The sequence below is a fragment of the Halichondria panicea genome, chromosome 8 (assembly GCF_963675165.1).
Source record: "Halichondria panicea chromosome 8, odHalPani1.1, whole genome shotgun sequence".
NCBI classification, from domain to species: domain Eukaryota; kingdom Metazoa; phylum Porifera; class Demospongiae; order Suberitida; family Halichondriidae; genus Halichondria; species Halichondria panicea.
In genome coordinates this window covers 6,876,421-6,893,224 of record NC_087384.1, presented here as the reverse complement: position 1 = coordinate 6,893,224, position 16,804 = coordinate 6,876,421, and the positions used below count along the sequence as shown (strand labels likewise).

General features: G+C 44.3%; 6 protein-coding genes across 6 annotated transcripts in view; 3 read left to right on the top strand and 3 right to left on the bottom strand.

Annotated features, from left to right (window-relative positions):
• The first annotated feature begins 62 nt into the window (after window positions 1-62).
• LOC135339401 (mitochondrial sodium/calcium exchanger protein-like) lies at window positions 63-5,964 on the top strand. Its single transcript, XM_064535484.1, has 16 exons — window positions 63-446; window positions 742-897; window positions 1,185-1,237; window positions 1,542-1,711; window positions 1,845-2,126; window positions 2,387-2,689; window positions 3,419-3,604; window positions 3,693-3,802; window positions 3,983-4,180; window positions 4,260-4,392; window positions 4,623-4,744; window positions 4,873-4,950; window positions 5,003-5,078; window positions 5,149-5,229; window positions 5,315-5,382; window positions 5,678-5,964. The coding sequence occupies exons 1-16, from the start codon at window positions 189-191 to the stop codon at window positions 5,888-5,890; spliced, it is 2,487 nt and encodes an 828-aa protein (XP_064391554.1). The 5' UTR covers window positions 63-188; the 3' UTR covers window positions 5,891-5,964.
• Window positions 5,965-6,031: 67 nt separating this feature from the next.
• On the top strand, window positions 6,032-10,845 carry LOC135339400 (carbohydrate-responsive element-binding protein-like). The gene is made up of 15 exons (XM_064535483.1): window positions 6,032-6,179; window positions 6,264-6,401; window positions 6,482-6,588; window positions 6,983-7,056; window positions 7,114-7,206; window positions 7,271-7,330; window positions 7,383-7,518; window positions 7,571-7,654; window positions 7,868-8,928; window positions 9,103-9,345; window positions 9,508-9,595; window positions 9,742-9,890; window positions 10,014-10,088; window positions 10,202-10,331; window positions 10,544-10,845. Exons 2-15 carry the CDS (start codon window positions 6,265-6,267, stop codon window positions 10,699-10,701), a joined length of 2,595 nt encoding a protein of 864 aa, XP_064391553.1. The 5' UTR covers window positions 6,032-6,179; window position 6,264; the 3' UTR covers window positions 10,702-10,845.
• A 52-nt stretch (window positions 10,846-10,897) lies between these two features.
• LOC135339404 (spermatogenesis-associated protein 22-like) lies at window positions 10,898-12,503 on the bottom strand. The gene is made up of 4 exons (XM_064535488.1): window positions 12,364-12,503; window positions 11,607-12,303; window positions 11,324-11,465; window positions 10,898-11,264 (listed from the first exon to the last, which is right to left on the bottom strand). The coding sequence occupies exons 1-4, from the start codon at window positions 12,480-12,482 to the stop codon at window positions 10,972-10,974; spliced, it is 1,251 nt and encodes a 416-aa protein (XP_064391558.1). The 5' UTR covers window positions 12,483-12,503; the 3' UTR covers window positions 10,898-10,971.
• A 96-nt stretch (window positions 12,504-12,599) lies between these two features.
• On the bottom strand, window positions 12,600-13,519 carry LOC135339406 (calcium release-activated calcium channel protein 1-like). The gene is made up of 2 exons (XM_064535490.1): window positions 13,376-13,519; window positions 12,600-13,250 (listed from the first exon to the last, which is right to left on the bottom strand). Exons 1-2 carry the CDS (start codon window positions 13,517-13,519, stop codon window positions 12,720-12,722), a joined length of 675 nt encoding a protein of 224 aa, XP_064391560.1. The 3' UTR covers window positions 12,600-12,719.
• Window positions 13,520-13,670: 151 nt separating this feature from the next.
• Window positions 13,671-14,200, bottom strand: LOC135339407 (histone H3). The gene has a single exon (XM_064535491.1). The coding sequence runs from the start codon at window positions 14,128-14,130 to the stop codon at window positions 13,720-13,722; it is 411 nt and encodes a 136-aa protein (XP_064391561.1). The 5' UTR covers window positions 14,131-14,200; the 3' UTR covers window positions 13,671-13,719.
• Window positions 14,201-14,408: 208 nt separating this feature from the next.
• The window catches only part of LOC135339397 (ryanodine receptor 2-like), a 29,113-nt gene continuing 26,717 nt past the window's right edge, over window positions 14,409-16,804 (top strand). Inside the window, exons 1-9 of the mRNA XM_064535479.1 lie at window positions 14,409-14,574; window positions 14,693-14,806; window positions 14,871-14,960; window positions 15,074-15,218; window positions 15,434-15,501; window positions 15,726-15,779; window positions 16,004-16,057; window positions 16,185-16,387; window positions 16,599-16,673. Of these exons, the coding sequence (XP_064391549.1) occupies window positions 14,503-14,574; window positions 14,693-14,806; window positions 14,871-14,960; window positions 15,074-15,218; window positions 15,434-15,501; window positions 15,726-15,779; window positions 16,004-16,057; window positions 16,185-16,387; window positions 16,599-16,673 (875 nt within the window). The 5' untranslated portion in view covers window positions 14,409-14,502. The remainder of the gene's footprint in view (window positions 14,575-14,692; window positions 14,807-14,870; window positions 14,961-15,073; window positions 15,219-15,433; window positions 15,502-15,725; window positions 15,780-16,003; window positions 16,058-16,184; window positions 16,388-16,598; window positions 16,674-16,804) is intronic.

Genomic DNA, 16,804 nt, shown 5'->3' with positions numbered 1-16,804 from the left:
CGGCAGCAATTATAGGGAAGGAAGCTAAGAAGGTCAAAAGGTTAATCACATGATACAATAACATACTAGTGGGCGTGACCTGTCCTCCAATCCAACCACATGCTAAACATGAATAAACTCTAACAAGCATATTATTATAGCAAAATCTAGTCTGCCCTAAGTGAGTGTTGCAAGCTACTGTACCAGTGATGCCTGGAAGCATTGAGTGCGGGATACCCGTCCGTCAGTTGCGTGGCTATGTGTGTATGGTGACCTTCACTTGCTTCTTCCTCTACCTACTGTCTGGAGTGTATCATGTTCCCTCGGCCTCACCAGCCTCAGGGAGACTGGGTAGACAGCTGTTGAGCACTCCCAGTGATGAGGAGGGAGGCAATGCCAGCAATGACAGCTGCAATGATAATGGGCTGATTATGGAGGACCTACCTGTGGACCTTGCCTCAGCACATGTACGTATGCTACCTATAAGTATTGCACTATAATATAATATAATATGCACAGACACTATGTACAGCTAGCTATTGAGCTACATCTTGCTGTATACACGATGTTATTTGATACATTGCATGTACGCTACCTAAACCCTTCAATGCACTTTATATGTGTGTTTCAGTACAGCTATAACTGTACATGTATAAGTATATAAAATAATGATGTTATTATAATTTTAACTGTATATACATGATGTTATTTGTTACTTTTAGCTGTATATATGCACGCTATAATGCCTCTGTGTGTACACAGTGTTCGGACCTTCACGATCTTAGTAGCAACTCTTCAGCGTGTGTGTTTGTGACGTGTGTGGAGAGCTGTGGCTCTGAAGAGGGTATCATTGACTATCTCAACTTCATTTATTGTCAAATGCCCTTCAACCTCATACCCCTCGCCATGGTGATATTGGTGAGTGGTGTGTTTTAGCCCCTCCCCCCATCACTCTCCCCCTTTGCCATTGTACAGTACAACCACTTATGCCTGACTGTACTATAATCCAGTATCTTTGCACTGATTGTTAACACTGTGTATGTGTTGTCCTATCAACACTGAAACTGTAGAATGTCAGATAATTATGTCTGTTATTGAATACGTACGTGCTTACAAGATTCTCAGTAACCCCAAAGTGTATATTACTTATACGCTTGATTATACGCACTGTCTGCATTTCCTCACTGTCTGCATTTCTCCCACAGTTTGTTTGGCTGATATTCCTGTTTGTGGTGTTGGGAGCTACAGCAGAGGAATAGTAAGTACTGCAGCTGTTGTATTCTATAGTCTGTATTAGGAGCACCCCCTCTTAGTGTGTACACAGCCATTGTCTACACCAGTCTACATGTACATGTAGGTGCTAGTAGGAGCACCCCCTCTTAGAGTGTACACAGCCATTGTCTACACCAGTCTACATGTACATGCTAGTATTGCATTCACTGTGATTTGTATGACTACTTCAAACAACTCAGCAATGTATTAGGTATAGCCCCTTTACTTTGTTAATTAGTCTCGCAATACCACAAGCCTTGATTGGATTAATTTCAACCCTCCTCTTCCAGTTTTTGTCCTGCCCTCACGGTGATGTCACAAGTGTTGCGACTCAACCAGAACATAGCTGGAGTGACATTGCTGGCGTTTGGTAATGGAGCTCCTGATATATTCAGCGCCATCTCTGCCATCAACCAACCAGATGATGAGAAGGCCAGCCTTGCTGTGGGAGCACTCTTTGGTAGGTGGGGGGTCTGTGTGTGGGGGGTGGGGCTAAAGCTTGGATGATAGTATAGTTAATGTCAACTAACAACTAATAATCAATTGTTTGTTCCATTGGATTTTTTCTAACCCCCCCTCCCACACACTGGCAGGTGCTGGTATCTTTGTGACTACGGTGGTGGTTGGAGCTGTCACCATCACTAAGCCCTTCTCACTAACCCAGCGACCATTCTTGCGTGACATCATCTTCTACATGTCAGCCGTGTTCTGGACCTTTTATCTGCTCTGGACCAACTATGTCAGCATATTTCATGCGGTTGGGTTCATCTCTATGTACATAGTGTACGTTGTCGTGGTGATAGTGGGTCGGTTCTCCTACCAACGCTACAAGAAATGGAGAAATATTAAACGAGCTGGCACTGGGGATATTCCAAGTAGGTCATGTGATAGAGAGAGTAGGTCATGTGATTAGGTCATGTGATAGGGGAAGAGGCTGCTACTATAGTCTGCTAGTGCAGCAACTCTACAGTGCAGTGTGTACATGTAGGTATCCTTGCACTTTAACCTCTGAACTCTACGTGTATACTTTATCCTGTGTACTAACACACACAGCCGCCCCCGCACACACTCACATAGCCCCCCACACACAGCCGCCCCCGCACACACTCACATAGCTGCCGCCCCACACACACAGCTGCCCCCGCACTACCTGAGGGCAAGGAGCTGGATTCCTCTAGTGCTAGTGCAAAGCGATCAACTAGTATGTTCTCACACCTCCCCTCCCCGGACATTGGCGGCTCTATACAAACATCCAGCGAGGACGTAGAGGAGATAAAGAGAGAAAGAGACGATCCAAAGAACTTTCAGATACCCAGTCTCAGTGTGTCCGAGTCCTCAGGGGTCATAGGTCACGGCATTCAGATTCAAGTAATTGATGAAGACGATGAAGAGGAGGAAATAAACGAAAACACAAAACTTCTTATTCGGCCCGGCAAAGGTGATTCATTGGCATTCTGTACTACAAGAGTTCTGGTGATCCAAATTCAATAATTTTATGATTTTCTAAAAGCTTAGAAAGAGACCTTTCAAATGATGTGTTTTAATCCACAATTTCATTGGGGCCCTAATTTGTCATTTTTCGGCCTTGGACCATGGGCTATTATTCATGGTATTGCCAGTTGGCAAATATTTTTAACTCTCAAATATGAACTTTGATAACATCATTTAAAAGGTCTCTTTTTAAGCTTTCAGAAAATCATAACATGTTTGGCATTGGATCAACGATACTAAAGTAATGGTTGTTGAAAGAGTCCCCGAACCATTGATTGAAATGAGGGGGGGGGGGTTGTAGTTGAATATCTTTAAACAGCCATAACTTTAGGAACAATTATCCAATGTCAAAAATTTTCTGATTTTCTGAAAGCTTAGAAAGACACCTTTCAAATGATGTGTTTTAATCCACAATTTTGTCGGGGCCCTAATTTGTTATTTTTCGGCCTTGGACCATGGGCTATAATCCATGGTATTGCCAAGTTGGCAAATATTTTTAACTCTCAAATATAAACTTTGATAACATCATTTAAAAGGTCTCTTTCTAAGCTTTCAGAAAATCATAAATTTGTTGACATTGGATTCACGGAATTCAAGTTGTGGCAGCTGAAAGAGTCCCCAAATCTCTATTGCAATACTTTGCAGGTTAGATTTTCCATTGCTTGTTCCCTTGTAGCTCGTGAGAGGGACATGACGGGAAGTTTACCCTCTGGGTTCCACGCTGGAGGGGAGAGCTTAGCCCCACCCACTTCTCGTAGACGAGGGGCGTCTGTTGAAGCTCCAACTGATGAGTACTCGTATGGTGCAGTTGTTAGGCCAGCAGCATATGGTCGACCAAAGAAGATGAGGAAGACACTATCAGGTACACTAGCACACACACACACACACATACATACACACTCCACACTCATCACCCCCTCACTCCACACACACTCCACACACCCACACAGGTGCTCTGGATATAACGGAGGAGGTGGGTGCGGCTGTGGGGATACCTCACTTGTCTCAGGTGTGGGAGGAGGTCCATCGCAGTCACAGCAGATCCAGGAGCGCCAGCATGGTAACATTATAGACAAGCAAACAACGTATAAAATAAGCATATTGGTGTCTTGGGCTCATTGTAATTATTATAAAGTTAATGATAGACCTCTCAACTACGTACATGTGTAGCTACTAACTAAATGGATCTGTTAGTTTGGAAATTGGTTGGTCCAAACTAAAGACTAAAGTTACTCCACAGTTGAGTGAACGGCCAGAAGAGACAGAGAAGGAACCATTACTGGCAGAGGACTCTTCTGACGAGGACGAGCAGAACCCTCTTGTTAATCTCAAGATAAGAAGACGTCATCCATTTATCAAGATGCTACTAGCCCTCTGGCCATTCGGGGAGTCGTTCAAAGAGTTGGGTATCCTGGGAAAGATTTATGAGGTCTTCAAGGTCAGTAATTTCTAGTATACCTATTGTTCTCCAGTAATCTCCTTGTATTCCCTAGTAATCCTCTGACCCCTCCCACTAGAGTCCAGCCAGTTTCTTCCTATCCCTGACGGTGCCAATGGTGGATAGGAACGAGGACGACCACAACTGGAACAAGTGGCTCAACGTGGTGCACTGTGTCACCTCTCCAATGTTTGTCATCCTCATCATCAAATGTGAGCTGTTATAATAGTTCGTGTATCTCTCTATGTGTGTGAGAACAGCTATGGGGTTAAATAAAGCATCTTTAAACGGCCATAACTTTTAGTTCCGTTGGTACAATAGCATACATTTTTTTGATTTTATGACAGTTTAGAGAGAGACTTGTGTTAAAATCCAAATGTCTATTTTTCGCCTGTTTTACCATGGCCTATGTATAAGCCCCCCCCCCCCTCTGTCTCTTCAGATCGCTTCTACCTGATTGGCGATGTATTCCCTGTGGCAGGAATAGTGCTGGTCTTCAGTCTCATCTGTGCAATTATTGTTGCTCTCACTTCAAAGAACGAGAAGCCTCCAATTTACCACTGTGTGAGTGATCAGAGCTCTCTTAAATTTGTGATTATGTCCTTCCAAGTATATGCTACGTTTGTACGTATAGTTGCTGCAGTGTGTTTATTGCAGTCCACTGTTTATTGACTCTCTGTTCCTATCTGCAGATATATGCGTGGGTGGGGTTTGTTGTTGCCGTGGTGTGGATATACAGCACAGTGAATGAGATTGTCAATCTTCTACAGGTACTTCCTCCACCCCCTTTAAAATAACCTCATTTGACCTCTGACCCTGCAGGCATTTGGCCTTGTGGTACATCTCTCCGAGGGTATACTGGGACTCACACTATTAGCCTGGGGCAATAGCATCGGAGGTATATAAGCAGATCACATGACTATAACGTGATCATACATTACCCCCCCCCCCCACACACACACACACAGACGCAGTGTCCAATGTAACGATGGCCAAACAAGGGTTTCCACGCATGGCTATTGGAGCATGCTTTGGAGGACCTCTACTGAGTATCCTTTAAATATATCAGTACATGCATGTATGTGTATGTGTACAATCATGCTGTTGTTCTTTCCTTAGTTGTCACCTCCTCAGACATTCTCCTTGGTATTGGGTTAGGCTCTATCATCAAATCTCTAGGTCGTGAGGGGTTCGCCTTCAAGGTGAGAGTACCAGCACGCATGCTATGTTATGGTTAGGCTTTGTGTGTGTGTAGTGTGTGTATAGTGTGTGTAGTGTGTGTAGTGTGTGTGTAGTGTGTGTAGTGTGTGTATAGTGTGTGTAGTGTGTGTGTAGTGTGTGTGTAGTGTGTGTATAGCAATGGTTGACATTTGTAGTATAATAGCAAGTACCATTATAAGAAAAGTGGTGCTATACTCACACACACACACACACACACTGCCCCCCACACACACACACACTGCCCCCCCCCCACCCCCACACACACACACACTGCAGTTGTACTTCACCCAAGTGGAGCTGCTAGCGTCTCTATTCTTGCTGCTCAGTTTATCCTGTTCTCTGGTTGTCCTCTTCATCCTAAAGTTTAGACTCAAACGAGCATACGGAGTGTTCCTCATACTCATTTATGTCACGTTTTTAACTGTGGCCATTTTGGCCGAGGCTAAGGTGTTTCAGATTGTCATACCTGGAGTCATCACTGTTGCCTAGAGTAGACTAGCACTGTGTTGTTACTTGTGTGTGTTTGTTTTTATGTTTTGTGTGCGAATTCTGATTGCAAAATAGCGAATTAGTATAGCCTCTAAACAAGACCGCGGCTCTCATTTGAACAAGGCCTACCGCCAAATCGTAACTATAGAGAAAAAACGGCCTCGGAACTGGTCCGGTAATGACCATGTGAGCTGCAGAAGAGGTCAAAGTTCACTGGTAACAAGTGCTCCGTTGTGTTTCAAGTACGTGGAGATATATCTATAAGAAGTCCACTCATATATATCAGGAGGTGAGGCACACATAGTCAGAGCTGTACTATAAACTAGGATACAAAACCTGTGTGTAGGGGTCAAAGTTCATTCACATTCTACAGAATGGCTGGTGGGGGATTTGAGTTTTCCCCAGCAATGACGATGCTACGACGTAACAATCAGTTTCAATTCAGTCAGCGAGATCCTCACAATCTCTCAACACTCGCTAACCTGTTTGACACGCTCACCGTCGAGTGCAGGTACGTGTGGGGTGTGTGATAAGTGTGGGGTTGTGTGGTGTGTGGGAAGTGTTAACCACACCCACCCACCCCCTGTGCAGTGGAGTGTTGGTGCAGCCACAATGGAAGCATTTCAGACACATTCAAATGATCAAGACAGATCAGATCCGTCTCAGTAATGGAATATGGCGCTCCTGGCACCTGCAGTGTGAGTTGTGAGGAGTGTGTGGGTGTGTGTGTGAGGGGGCATGCGATTGTGTCAGTTGATTGGGTATTGTTAGTATTGTACAATGTGCAGTGTCTTGTGCACAGAAGCAGCTGACACAATGTTTGGAGTTGAGGAAGTAATCTAATTATGTTGTACTCTATTGTTTGGTTGCACACACACACCACCCACCCACACACTACACACAATTAGTGAAGGCCACACGCACACACACCACCCACCCACACACTACACACAATTAGTGAAGGCCACACGCACACACACCACCCACCCACACACTACACACAATTAGTGAAGGCCACACGCACACACACCACCCACCCACACACTACACACAATTAGTGAAGGCCACACACACACACACACACACACACAGTTCAAAAAAGACGTGTTCCACAGTTTTGTCGGTTTGATATTGAGCGAAAGTTGGACCACCACAAGAGACAAGCGGTAAGGCTAGTATATCCATGAGATCACATGACACACACACACCCACACACTCGTTAGGCCGTGGTATTAGAAGGCAAGTATTGGAAGCGGGAGCCGTCAGCCGTAGCCTCCGAGTACAGGAAATGGAGAATACATTACCACAGGAAAAATGTGAGTTATTCAATGGACCCTCCAAATATTGACAGTTATCCTTCCCTCATTCCTCCTTGTGTAGAAGACCCGTGGCCCTGACCCGTACCTGGCTGAGGTGATAGAGAGAGCACTGACAGTGTTTGTGAGTGTGTGCACTGTGTTGTATAACTGCTTTACTTTGTCTGTACATGTAGGAGGAGCTTCAGAGTAAACCACACCCACCATACACCCACTCTATGGATACAGCAAGAATGCCAATCAATATTCCGGACATTTTTGATCCTGTTTTCTCGTTCATGGACACCTCCCCCTCCATTGACGACCCCAACAGTAAGCCACACCCCCTTACTGTACGCTGACCTGACCTTTAACCCCACACCAGGGCTAATTGGCTTCCAACAGCCTAAGCTTGACATGCTCAACCCCATGCTTGATGATTTCCTAAACAGATTGGAGCCCATGGACGGTAAGTGTGTGCATCGTATTGTGTTTTCTTGAACGGCTATTTTTGGGGAGGTACCTTTGAGTGCCCGTAACTTGAGTGAGAATTGTCCAATTTCATAATTAAAAATTTCGTTTTGTAGCCCTTTGAATGGCCTCTCTAATGGACTACAGATTGCTATATACCAAAAATACATGTACATGAGCATAATGGTCAACTCTCTGTCTCTGTCTCCAGTTGTTCTCCCACGTTCTATGGGTGGGTCCTTTTACTCGACAGCTCAACAACCACTACCACATGCCTCACCTATATTTGGAGCTCCGAGTACCACACCACCCCCCACTTATCACACATCTTACACACCGCCCCCACAAGTCGACCCCTTCACAACCTCACAGCAACAACAGAGTTTGTCCCCGACAGCATTTCTGAACATGCCTTCTGCTGAAAACAGACGTGGAAATCTCAATATCGGAGAGCTGTCTAATTACCCGATGAAGGCGGAGCCAGTAATCAATTCAAGATCGCCCAATCAGAATAGTTACTCGTTGCCAGGTTACCAGCAGCAAGGAAACGAACCGTTCTCTACTATGAACAATAACCCTATGACATCATCAGAGGATATATTTAGTATTCAAGCGTCTTTACAGCATAAAGTGGACGATATGGAGGGGGCGTTTGAAGTCACCCCTCCACAGCTCACGCCCCCACCACGCCCTCACGTCCCCACAAGGCCCACACCCGCTGATGCATTTAAATTTCCTAACACGTTTACATTCTCTCAAGCCAATCAGTACACTCCTTCCAGTCACATGACCAGCTCTCAGGATCACATGATGGAGCAGCCGTTTGTTCGTGTGTCTAGTGCCGGCAACCTTGGGGTCGTGACCTCATCACCTGTACCTCGGACACGCCCCCCTCTCGAGCGCGGAAAAAGTGAACCAATCAACCGTCTCCGCGCACAAGTACAGAAGCTGAGTGCAGAACATGACAAGCAAATCCAAGAAATAGACAAACAAAAGAACTTTGCAGAGCGACAATATTCCGAGTTGTTACAAACGGTTATGGAGCAAATGTCATCTGCGGGGAAAGCATCAGAGCAGCAGAAACAAATGCTACAAACTGTTCTGTCTGATCCAAGCCTTGTGAACATTCTACGTGATGTATTGTTGACCACACCCGGCCCTGGCGGACAGGAAGTGGGTGGAGCCTCGGCTAAGATGTCTCTGGAGGAGGTGCATAGAGGGGGTGTGGCTAGTGACCTCTCCTCCCCTCCAAACGTGGTCTCTCCTAACGAGGTAGTGATTTATATTAACTTATTCTAGTGTGCCAGCATTGTACAAGCAAGTTTCCATAGCGATCTTATACAGCCCCATACGTACATGTGTTAGCTTTAAAAAAAATGGATCACCAGAACTACACAATTGTATGTAATGTGCTCATGCGTATAACTGCACCTTTACCATCCTCAGGTACCTGACTATCAATTGCTCATGAGTGGTGGTTCGACCACGCCCCTTCATCCCTCGACCACTCCCCTTGGTCCTTCCCCCTACTATCTGTCTGGTAGTGACACTGAGACCACACCCACTGGACTAGCAGGCCTACGAGTGAAACCGTCTCGTAAACTGAGTGGGGATGAGAAGGAAGTGTATAGAGAGCTGAGGAGACAGTCTCACATCAGTGCAGAGCAGAAGCGTCGTGGGAGCATCAAGGTGGGTGTGTGTGTGGGTGTGTGGGGGGGGCTAATGTGCTAAGCTTTGATGTGTAGTTGTGTGCCTATAGTGTGTTGGAATAGGTTAATTATGTGCATTTTTTTCTGTCCACTATAAAGTGAATTTTAAATATGGTTCTTTGCTTCCTCCACACACGTACAGCAAGGGTTTGACCACCTCCAGAGCCTCGTAGTGAACCTCTCCTCCTACCCCAGCGGCAAGGTCAGCAAAGCAGTCGTCCTGGAGAAGAGTAAGCCATCCCCTCCCACACACACACACACACACACACACACACACACATGTATATAGGAGGATGTATAATTATTGTTCATATATAGTCTTGGTGATTTACCCTGAAATGGGACTGTTAGCTAACTTTGGGTTCTTCCCTTGCAGCCATTGAGCACATCCACCACACTCACGTGGTGCGGGATGACAGGGAACGTAAGACACAAGCTCTACGTAAAGAGATAGAGGAACTGAACACGGCCATTGCTCAATGTCAGGAGATGTTGCCAGCTTCAGGAGTCCCAGTCACCAGACAGGTGGGTCTGACAAATATCACCTTATATAGTGGAGAACATTAATTTTAACTTTTAGCATACTGTACTAGAATTTCTGTACGTGTTAGTATAGTTCCTTGTGACAATAATAACAACTTCCTCCAGAGGCTTGACGAGAACAGACAGAGGTTCAGAGAATACGTGCAGAGAAGGACACAGCAAAACTACAAGTTCTGGATTGTATCTGCCCACTCATTACTCCTTCAGCACATTACCATATTATTTGGCCTGTATTATACAGTGTGCATGTGTGTATTTAACTGTTGTGTTCTCCTTGACCATTGTGTGCTCAGTTTGGCATCATCCTTGGCCAGCTGTTTGATACCTACAACAGCACAGTGTCCACTGGCAGTGTGGATGAGTTGTGTAGGACAGTGCTCACCTGGTTTGAACAAAGCTGTACCCTACCAGCCCTCAGACCCAGTAAGGGGCTCGGGGGGGTCTAATTACATTTTCTTTCTCTAAGACTGTTGCTTTTGTCTCCAATAATGAATAAGTACCTTCTTGTCTAAGCCCTGCAGTCTAACAGCACAGTATCCTGTATCATGCATACATTGTTCATTGCTGCTATATACAGCTTTCAACAACCCCTACACTACTGGAGCTATCATTGCCTGTATTTCTTTCCCCTGCAGTTGTGATGACTAGCCTGAGAGAGCTGAGTCAGAAGACAACCATTTTAACGGACCCCTCCCAAGTGCCCCGACAGCTGGCTCAGTACGCACAGGCAGAGTTACAGAGACAGAGACAAGAACAAGAGAAAGCAAGAACTACACGATTCTCATTCAGCTAGCATTACCTACAGTGAACCTTTATTCCCATGCTTTTTGTGTTGATTTGTCTTGTCTTTTGTAATGCACATTATCATGTACTGCTGACTTCATATCACAGTATAATTTATATGCTTTTTTGAGAGAAAAATATTATACAATCATAATTATCACAAATTATTGTAGACCTGCTACTGATTGACAACAATAACAAAATAATAATAATAATGATCAATGAATTAAAAATATTAATGAGTCTATTATTACAATTTACAATGCAAGTAGTTCAGTTTTCATGTATTTAATGATCCGACAAATCTCCTCATTTCTTGATCAGCTTCGTCCACACGCCCACGCTCACACTCCAGCTCCCCTGGCCTCACAGCCCTCACAGAGAAGCACTTGACCACACCCATCTTGTCGTCCCAATGGCCCACCACCCTATACCCGCCACCAGCAGCACTCAGAGGGGGGAGGGAACGATCTATCTCCCAGAAGTGACAGTCAACTGGTCCGTCTGATGCCTGTATAGTGAATTGCTTGCATCCATGACTCACTGAGCTCACTCCAGGGCTACTCAGTTTACCTAGAGGGTACACACAAGAATAAATAACTGTGATAATAGTAGGGGGACTTCTTAGATACCAAATATTTCAAAGAGTAGTGGAGTGTGACTCTTGTAGGTGGCCCAGTGTCTCATGCCTCGGGCAGTGGCTGTGAGCAGTCGGAGGGAGGGCCGCCCACGCCTACTGGTATCCTTGGCAACGACTTGTCCAGTCTGGGCACTCTGTGTGTAGGGTTTTGTATGAGGTGTGTGTATAGTATGATTATTATACATACATAACTATATGCCTGCTATAGTGTGTTTGTACATGTACACACAAACATGCAATGTTGTAGGTATCATTACACACACAGATATACGTACGTGTGTTTTGCCAGGTTCAAACGCTTTCCCAGTAGCTGTTTCTCCCACACTGGAGTGACTAGGAACTTGTGTCTTTGATGGAGGAGGGTTGGGAACAGTTTGCTGAGGTCGGCGATATGGAGTACTAGTGAAGTTGCTCTGCTGTGTGAGAGGGTTTCCTTGTGGCTTTGCTTGTTGTTGGTATCTCTGAGCTTGGTGTGCGTACGATTGAGAGTTTGTTTCTGGGCCCTTTTGATACGATTTTTGATAAGATGAAATATCGGTAGACTTCGTTTGGTATCCTGTAGGAGCACGTTGTTGATACGCAGTGGTAGGGCCTTGCTGATAACCACTGGAACTTTGCTGATAATTACTTAAATTTGGTTTAGAGCCACTAGAGTTTTGTTGAGAATCGCTTGATTTTTGTTGGAAAGTAGATTTGTAATCGGTTATGGGGAATTGCTTGTACTCAACTTGTGCCGCTTCTCTCAGCCCAGAAGATTGTCTGTAGCTTGTACTTGATGGATAGTTGGTAGACGAATTGTCTGGTCTAGAATAACTTGTAGAATGGTTTGGTGTTTGTTGATGTGCACGTGTAAATGATGGGTCTTGACGAGTGTTTGTTGGGTGGTGAGTGTAGCTGCGGTTCTGAGCAGCAGGATAGTTTTCTTGAGCTCCATAGTTTGTCCCTGATGCTGGCTGCCTGTTGTAGTTATGTCTGCAAGAAGGAAAATATCAGTGAATTGAGCAAAAATGTATATTGCAACTTAGGTCCTACTCATTGCTCCATTGCTTTTGTGGAAGCTGGTTGGAGTGTCCAGGATGAGCTACAAGCGCTAGTCTTGGACGCTTGCCCCTATTGAAGATTGGAACAGGAGCTTGTCTTTTCTGTGCCATCCTTTCTCTGCTGCCGCTTTATGCATGCATCAGCAAACAGTTGATCACTAGGCAACATTATCATCTAAATGTACATGTCATGTGTCTTTTTTACACCAAAAAACCCACAAAATGAGATAAAAAAAGCATGATCATTTCTTTACTTTATAACTATACCACGTACGTACACAGCATAAAATCTATGGCTATGTACGGGAGCGTATGAATGTTATTAATATACATGAACATGACTAAATCTTAGACTTCAGTGTGACCATAAGCAAAAGAAATGTCTCTAGTCACTAGTGGATTATTTTGATTGAGATTGTCTACCATGGCTTTTCCGCTCTCCAATCTTGCCTCCATTAGCTGTATCTTCTTCTTTGATACAGATCTGAAGAAAACCACAATGAAGGGTGCAGCTATCAGTGATAGAACAAGGACGACGGCTAGCGTTGCAATTCCAATCCAGTAGCGATCAGGTTGTGTGTTTTGATGAGGGAAGAATTTGACAAATGCTACAAATACCAACTCCAACAGAAACAACAGAATGCCCACAATGTTAGACAGGTACCACACCAACTGTACTGGCCATGTGTGCCCTCGGGCAATGGACGAAGAGAATAAAAACTGAGGTTGATGAATAGCTGCTTCCAATTCTGGTAGCAAGCGAGTAGCAATAACAAGAGAAAAGAGGTGTACAAATATGAGTAGGGCAGTGATCATTGTGAAGGGGATGAGGATGGCAGTTGGAGTATCGTTGTTTAGCTCCACTTCAACCATAGCAACCTGTACAATAAAAACTTCAGTCAGTTTTATACATTAAAATTTAGGTGTGATATCTAAAATTATTATGCAGCAATACCCCATAAAATGAATGTGTACACTTGCACTACACTATAGCATCCACTCACCAAAGCAAACCCAGCAAGCAATGTTGAAGTACCTAGTGAAGACTTCACTCTGGACTTACTCAGTAATAGAACATGCATCTCATGATCAAAGTCTGAATGAGATTTCATTCCTCCAGCTAGGGGACTATGATGTGGAGTAGCCATTATACAAGTTAATAAGTTAACAAATGTGCTTTAATTAGAAGCACACCCCTCCCCATTAATTTTCATACATATAAAAAAGGAAAGTTCGTGTATTAAAAATACAAATGTAATGGCATTGATAATAAATGGAAAGTGATTCTTTTAGGCAATGTGGTGGCTTTTAGAAAAGCCGTTTGTTTGAGAGTTCAAATGGTGAAGATCTAGGCCCTCTCGCCGCGGATTCTCCTGGCCAGCTGGATATCCTTGGGCATGATGGTGACACGCTTGGCATGGATGGCACACAGGTTGGTGTCCTCAAACAGTCCAACCAGGTAAGCCTCAGATGCTTCCTGAAGAGCAGCCACAGCAGAGCTCTGGAACCTCAGGTCGGTCTTGAAATCTTGGGCAATCTCACGGACAAGCCTCTGGAAGGGTAGTTTCCTGATGAGGAGCTCGGTAGACTTCTGGTAACGTCTAATCTCACGGAGAGCGACAGTTCCGGGCCTGTAACGATGAGGCTTCTTCACTCCACCAGTAGCTGGGGCACTCTTGCGAGCAGCTTTGGTAGCCAGTTGCTTCCTTGGAGCCTTTCCTCCAGTGGACTTTCTTGCAGTCTGCTTGGTACGAGCCATTGCTTCTTTGCGTATTCGAGAGAGAGAGAATTAAACTTGAAAAGATGAGATGAATGATTCCTCCTTGTTGTTGGCAGCTTTTATTCTCTTTTTGCCCGCCATAAAATTAAATTCCTTACTCTGATTGGACCGTAAATTCCTAGCCACTTGATTGGCCAGTTATAAATTGATCCTCTTTGGGTGAAGCTCAATCAAACCGTAACTTGGAGACGTTAAATTCATGTAATATTGTAATCAAAAAATCCCCAGTTAGATGGGCGTGGCCTACATCTAAAGCTACAACCTCCTCCCACTTTTTTTGCAAGGAAAACACTTACCTTATAACTAGCTATACGATGGCGAAGAATCAACGTCTGTAAGCGATTAAAGATAATGCAAGACACAGGGAACGGCAGTCTTGATGGAGGATACTCTGAAGAAGCGGATATATCATTCATCAGAACTGTATGTGCGAGGATTGCAAGCGCAGCGTGCATAAATGAGCAACCACATGGCATGGCATGGAAAATCACTAATCTAATTATCCATGCATCCATCCATCCATAACACACACTGATAACAGGAAGATGTCATCTGTCTGTCCTGTACTGGTGGAGACTCTATGAGACGTGGCTACCTAGCTGCCAAGGGATTCGGCTCCCAGCTGTGTCACCTCATACCAGAGCCTCAAAACCAGGCAAGCCACTGAAGTGCTCCTCTGAGGTGTTGTGTACATACCCAGTGTGTGTGTGTTTGTGCAGGAATCGTGTGAGCTGTGGCGATGCATGTTTCAACTAGAGGACGCCATGTCCGTCCATGCCATGTACACGCACGGCATGAGCAAAGAAAAGGTGTGCTTAACATAGCTGCGTCTACATTTCCAATTATTATTATTATTATTGTATTAAATGACTTGAGTTTATATGACAGTTAATTAGTTAATGGATTTTTTTCTTTGATGTAGAGGGGAGGCAGTCGTAAGATCTTGATGTACGGCCATGCTGTGCTGTTGAGACATGTCCCTGCCAAGAGGCTCCTCAGCTGCCTCACTACCTCACCTGGTAACGATAAGATGGCCTATGATATTGGCTTCACAAGACGTGGAGAAGGTGAGGGCTAGTACTATGTATACAGTGTGTAGTAATGGAGATCATGTAATTAGCTTCTGCATGTCATCTATGAGGAAGTGTTATCTGTTATCAGGCAGTGTCAATGAAAATGTAGAGTTATGCAAGTTACAAACAATCTTTGTTATAACACTTCTAACCACCAGTGTATTTATATTGTTGTACTCTTATGCCTTGTCCTGCTGGTACACACACAGGGTCACTGAGTGAGAGCGAATGGTTCACTGTTCATCCGTCCTCTAGCCAGCGCTCTGAGGGAGAGAAGGTCAGGCTGCTCTCGTTACTATTGGCAACCCGATACATAAGTATATATGTATCATGTTGTCCAATTTGTCAAACTTTGACACTTCTAGGTATTCTCACTATGTTGCCAAGGCTTCAACAATAGTTTTGAAGTGGGCTTTTGAAACTGAATGAAGGCATACAAATGATGTATAGCAATTATTATGTCTTTCTAACTGATGTATTGTCATGGCAACTAACACACAGGTCAGAGCGGGTGACGACATATTTCTTGTCAGTGTCTCCAATGAGAGATACTTGGTGAGCTCATAACTAGTGCAGCAACAATGTCATTGTACAAGTACAGACAGTGTTCTTATCATGATCTATGGCTTTATCATTATATACTAGTAGGACAGAAAGTAAATGTAGTCATTCTTGTAAGGTGTTAACTATGCTTTGTTGTTTCTATTATGATCTATAGCTTAATTATCATAATCTTTATTGTAAGCTTACCTGTGTTATTGTTATTGTTTTCTATCTAGAGTGCTGAAACATCATTCTTCCATAGTACCGACATCGATCCATTTGCCAAGAAGGTTAGTTAAACACCAACGTACACATGAAAGATATTTCGAGTCCCTCCACTGTACTTCATCGAGCAGATATATTAATTTCCACTGTGCACGCAAGCATTGTAACCACACCATCCCCCCCCCCCTACAGTTGCCGCTAGTCCACGCGTCCTTCCACCAGTGTGTGTGGAGTCTCCACATCATCTCCTCTGGTAGTGCTAAAGAGGCTGCTGTTGGTTATGTCAATGGTGGTGACGTACTGAGACTGGTACATCGTAACAAGAACAAGGCGTGTTTGACGGTGGGGGCACGAGACTGTGACCTCAGTGTCAAGCTACCCGTACCTACCAAAGCGTGAGTACAATCAGACACACTCACAACAACTAGCAATTCATTCTTAGAACCAACATTTACTGTGCAATGAAAAACTGTTATTCTACATTAATATCGCAATTAACTCTAGGCAATTCTTACTCAAGGATTACACTTATTCCAATATCTTTATTAACCGTTACCCCATACACACACACCACCCACACCACACACACCCACACCACACACACAGTGATGTTCGCTACGAGGCCCTGGAGGACAAGAGTCACCTTCGTTCCCTCTGGAGAGTGGAGCTCTTTCAGATGAAGTAAGTCCTCCTCATTCTATGTGTGTGTATGTAGCCTTATAACTCTGCATACCAATCAAACTAGAAGACCTTGAACAAATCTGACAAAAGGTTTTAATGGTTTTCAGTAAATATGCCATGTACATGATAGA

What these genes read in the sequence shown, in the direction of transcription:
- LOC135339401 (XM_064535484.1), top strand. Translation starts at nt 189, where the DNA reads ATGCCTGGAAGCATTGAGTGCGGGATACCCGTCCGTCAGTTGCGTGGC. An exon ending in AGATTTATGAGGTCTTCAAG is followed by an intron (nt 4,181 to 4,259) that starts GTCAGTAATTTC and finishes CCCTCCCACTAG; the next exon opens with AGTCCAGCCAGTTTCTTCCT. An exon ending in AGCCTCCAATTTACCACTGT is followed by an intron (nt 4,745 to 4,872) that starts GTGAGTGATCAG and finishes TCCTATCTGCAG; the next exon opens with ATATATGCGTGGGTGGGGTT.
- LOC135339400 (XM_064535483.1), top strand. Translation starts at nt 6,265, where the DNA reads ATGGCTGGTGGGGGATTTGAGTTTTCCCCAGCAATGACGATGCTACGA. An exon ending in CAGATTGGAGCCCATGGACG is followed by an intron (nt 7,655 to 7,867) that starts GTAAGTGTGTGC and finishes CTCTGTCTCCAG; the next exon opens with TTGTTCTCCCACGTTCTATG. An exon ending in AAAACTACAAGTTCTGGATT is followed by an intron (nt 10,089 to 10,201) that starts GTATCTGCCCAC and finishes TTGTGTGCTCAG; the next exon opens with TTTGGCATCATCCTTGGCCA.
- LOC135339404 (XM_064535488.1), bottom strand. Translation starts at nt 12,482, where the DNA reads ATGGCACAGAAAAGACAAGCTCCTGTTCCAATCTTCAATAGGGGCAAG. An exon ending in CAAAAGCAATGGAGCAATGA is followed by an intron (nt 12,304 to 12,363) that starts GTAGGACCTAAG and finishes TCCTTCTTGCAG; the next exon opens with ACATAACTACAACAGGCAGC. An exon ending in ACTACTCTTTGAAATATTTG is followed by an intron (nt 11,265 to 11,323) that starts GTATCTAAGAAG and finishes TGTACCCTCTAG; the next exon opens with GTAAACTGAGTAGCCCTGGA.
- LOC135339406 (XM_064535490.1), bottom strand. Translation starts at nt 13,519, where the DNA reads ATGGCTACTCCACATCATAGTCCCCTAGCTGGAGGAATGAAATCTCAT. An exon ending in TGCTTGCTGGGTTTGCTTTG is followed by an intron (nt 13,251 to 13,375) that starts GTGAGTGGATGC and finishes TTTATTGTACAG; the next exon opens with GTTGCTATGGTTGAAGTGGA.
- LOC135339407 (XM_064535491.1), bottom strand. Translation starts at nt 14,130, where the DNA reads ATGGCTCGTACCAAGCAGACTGCAAGAAAGTCCACTGGAGGAAAGGCT.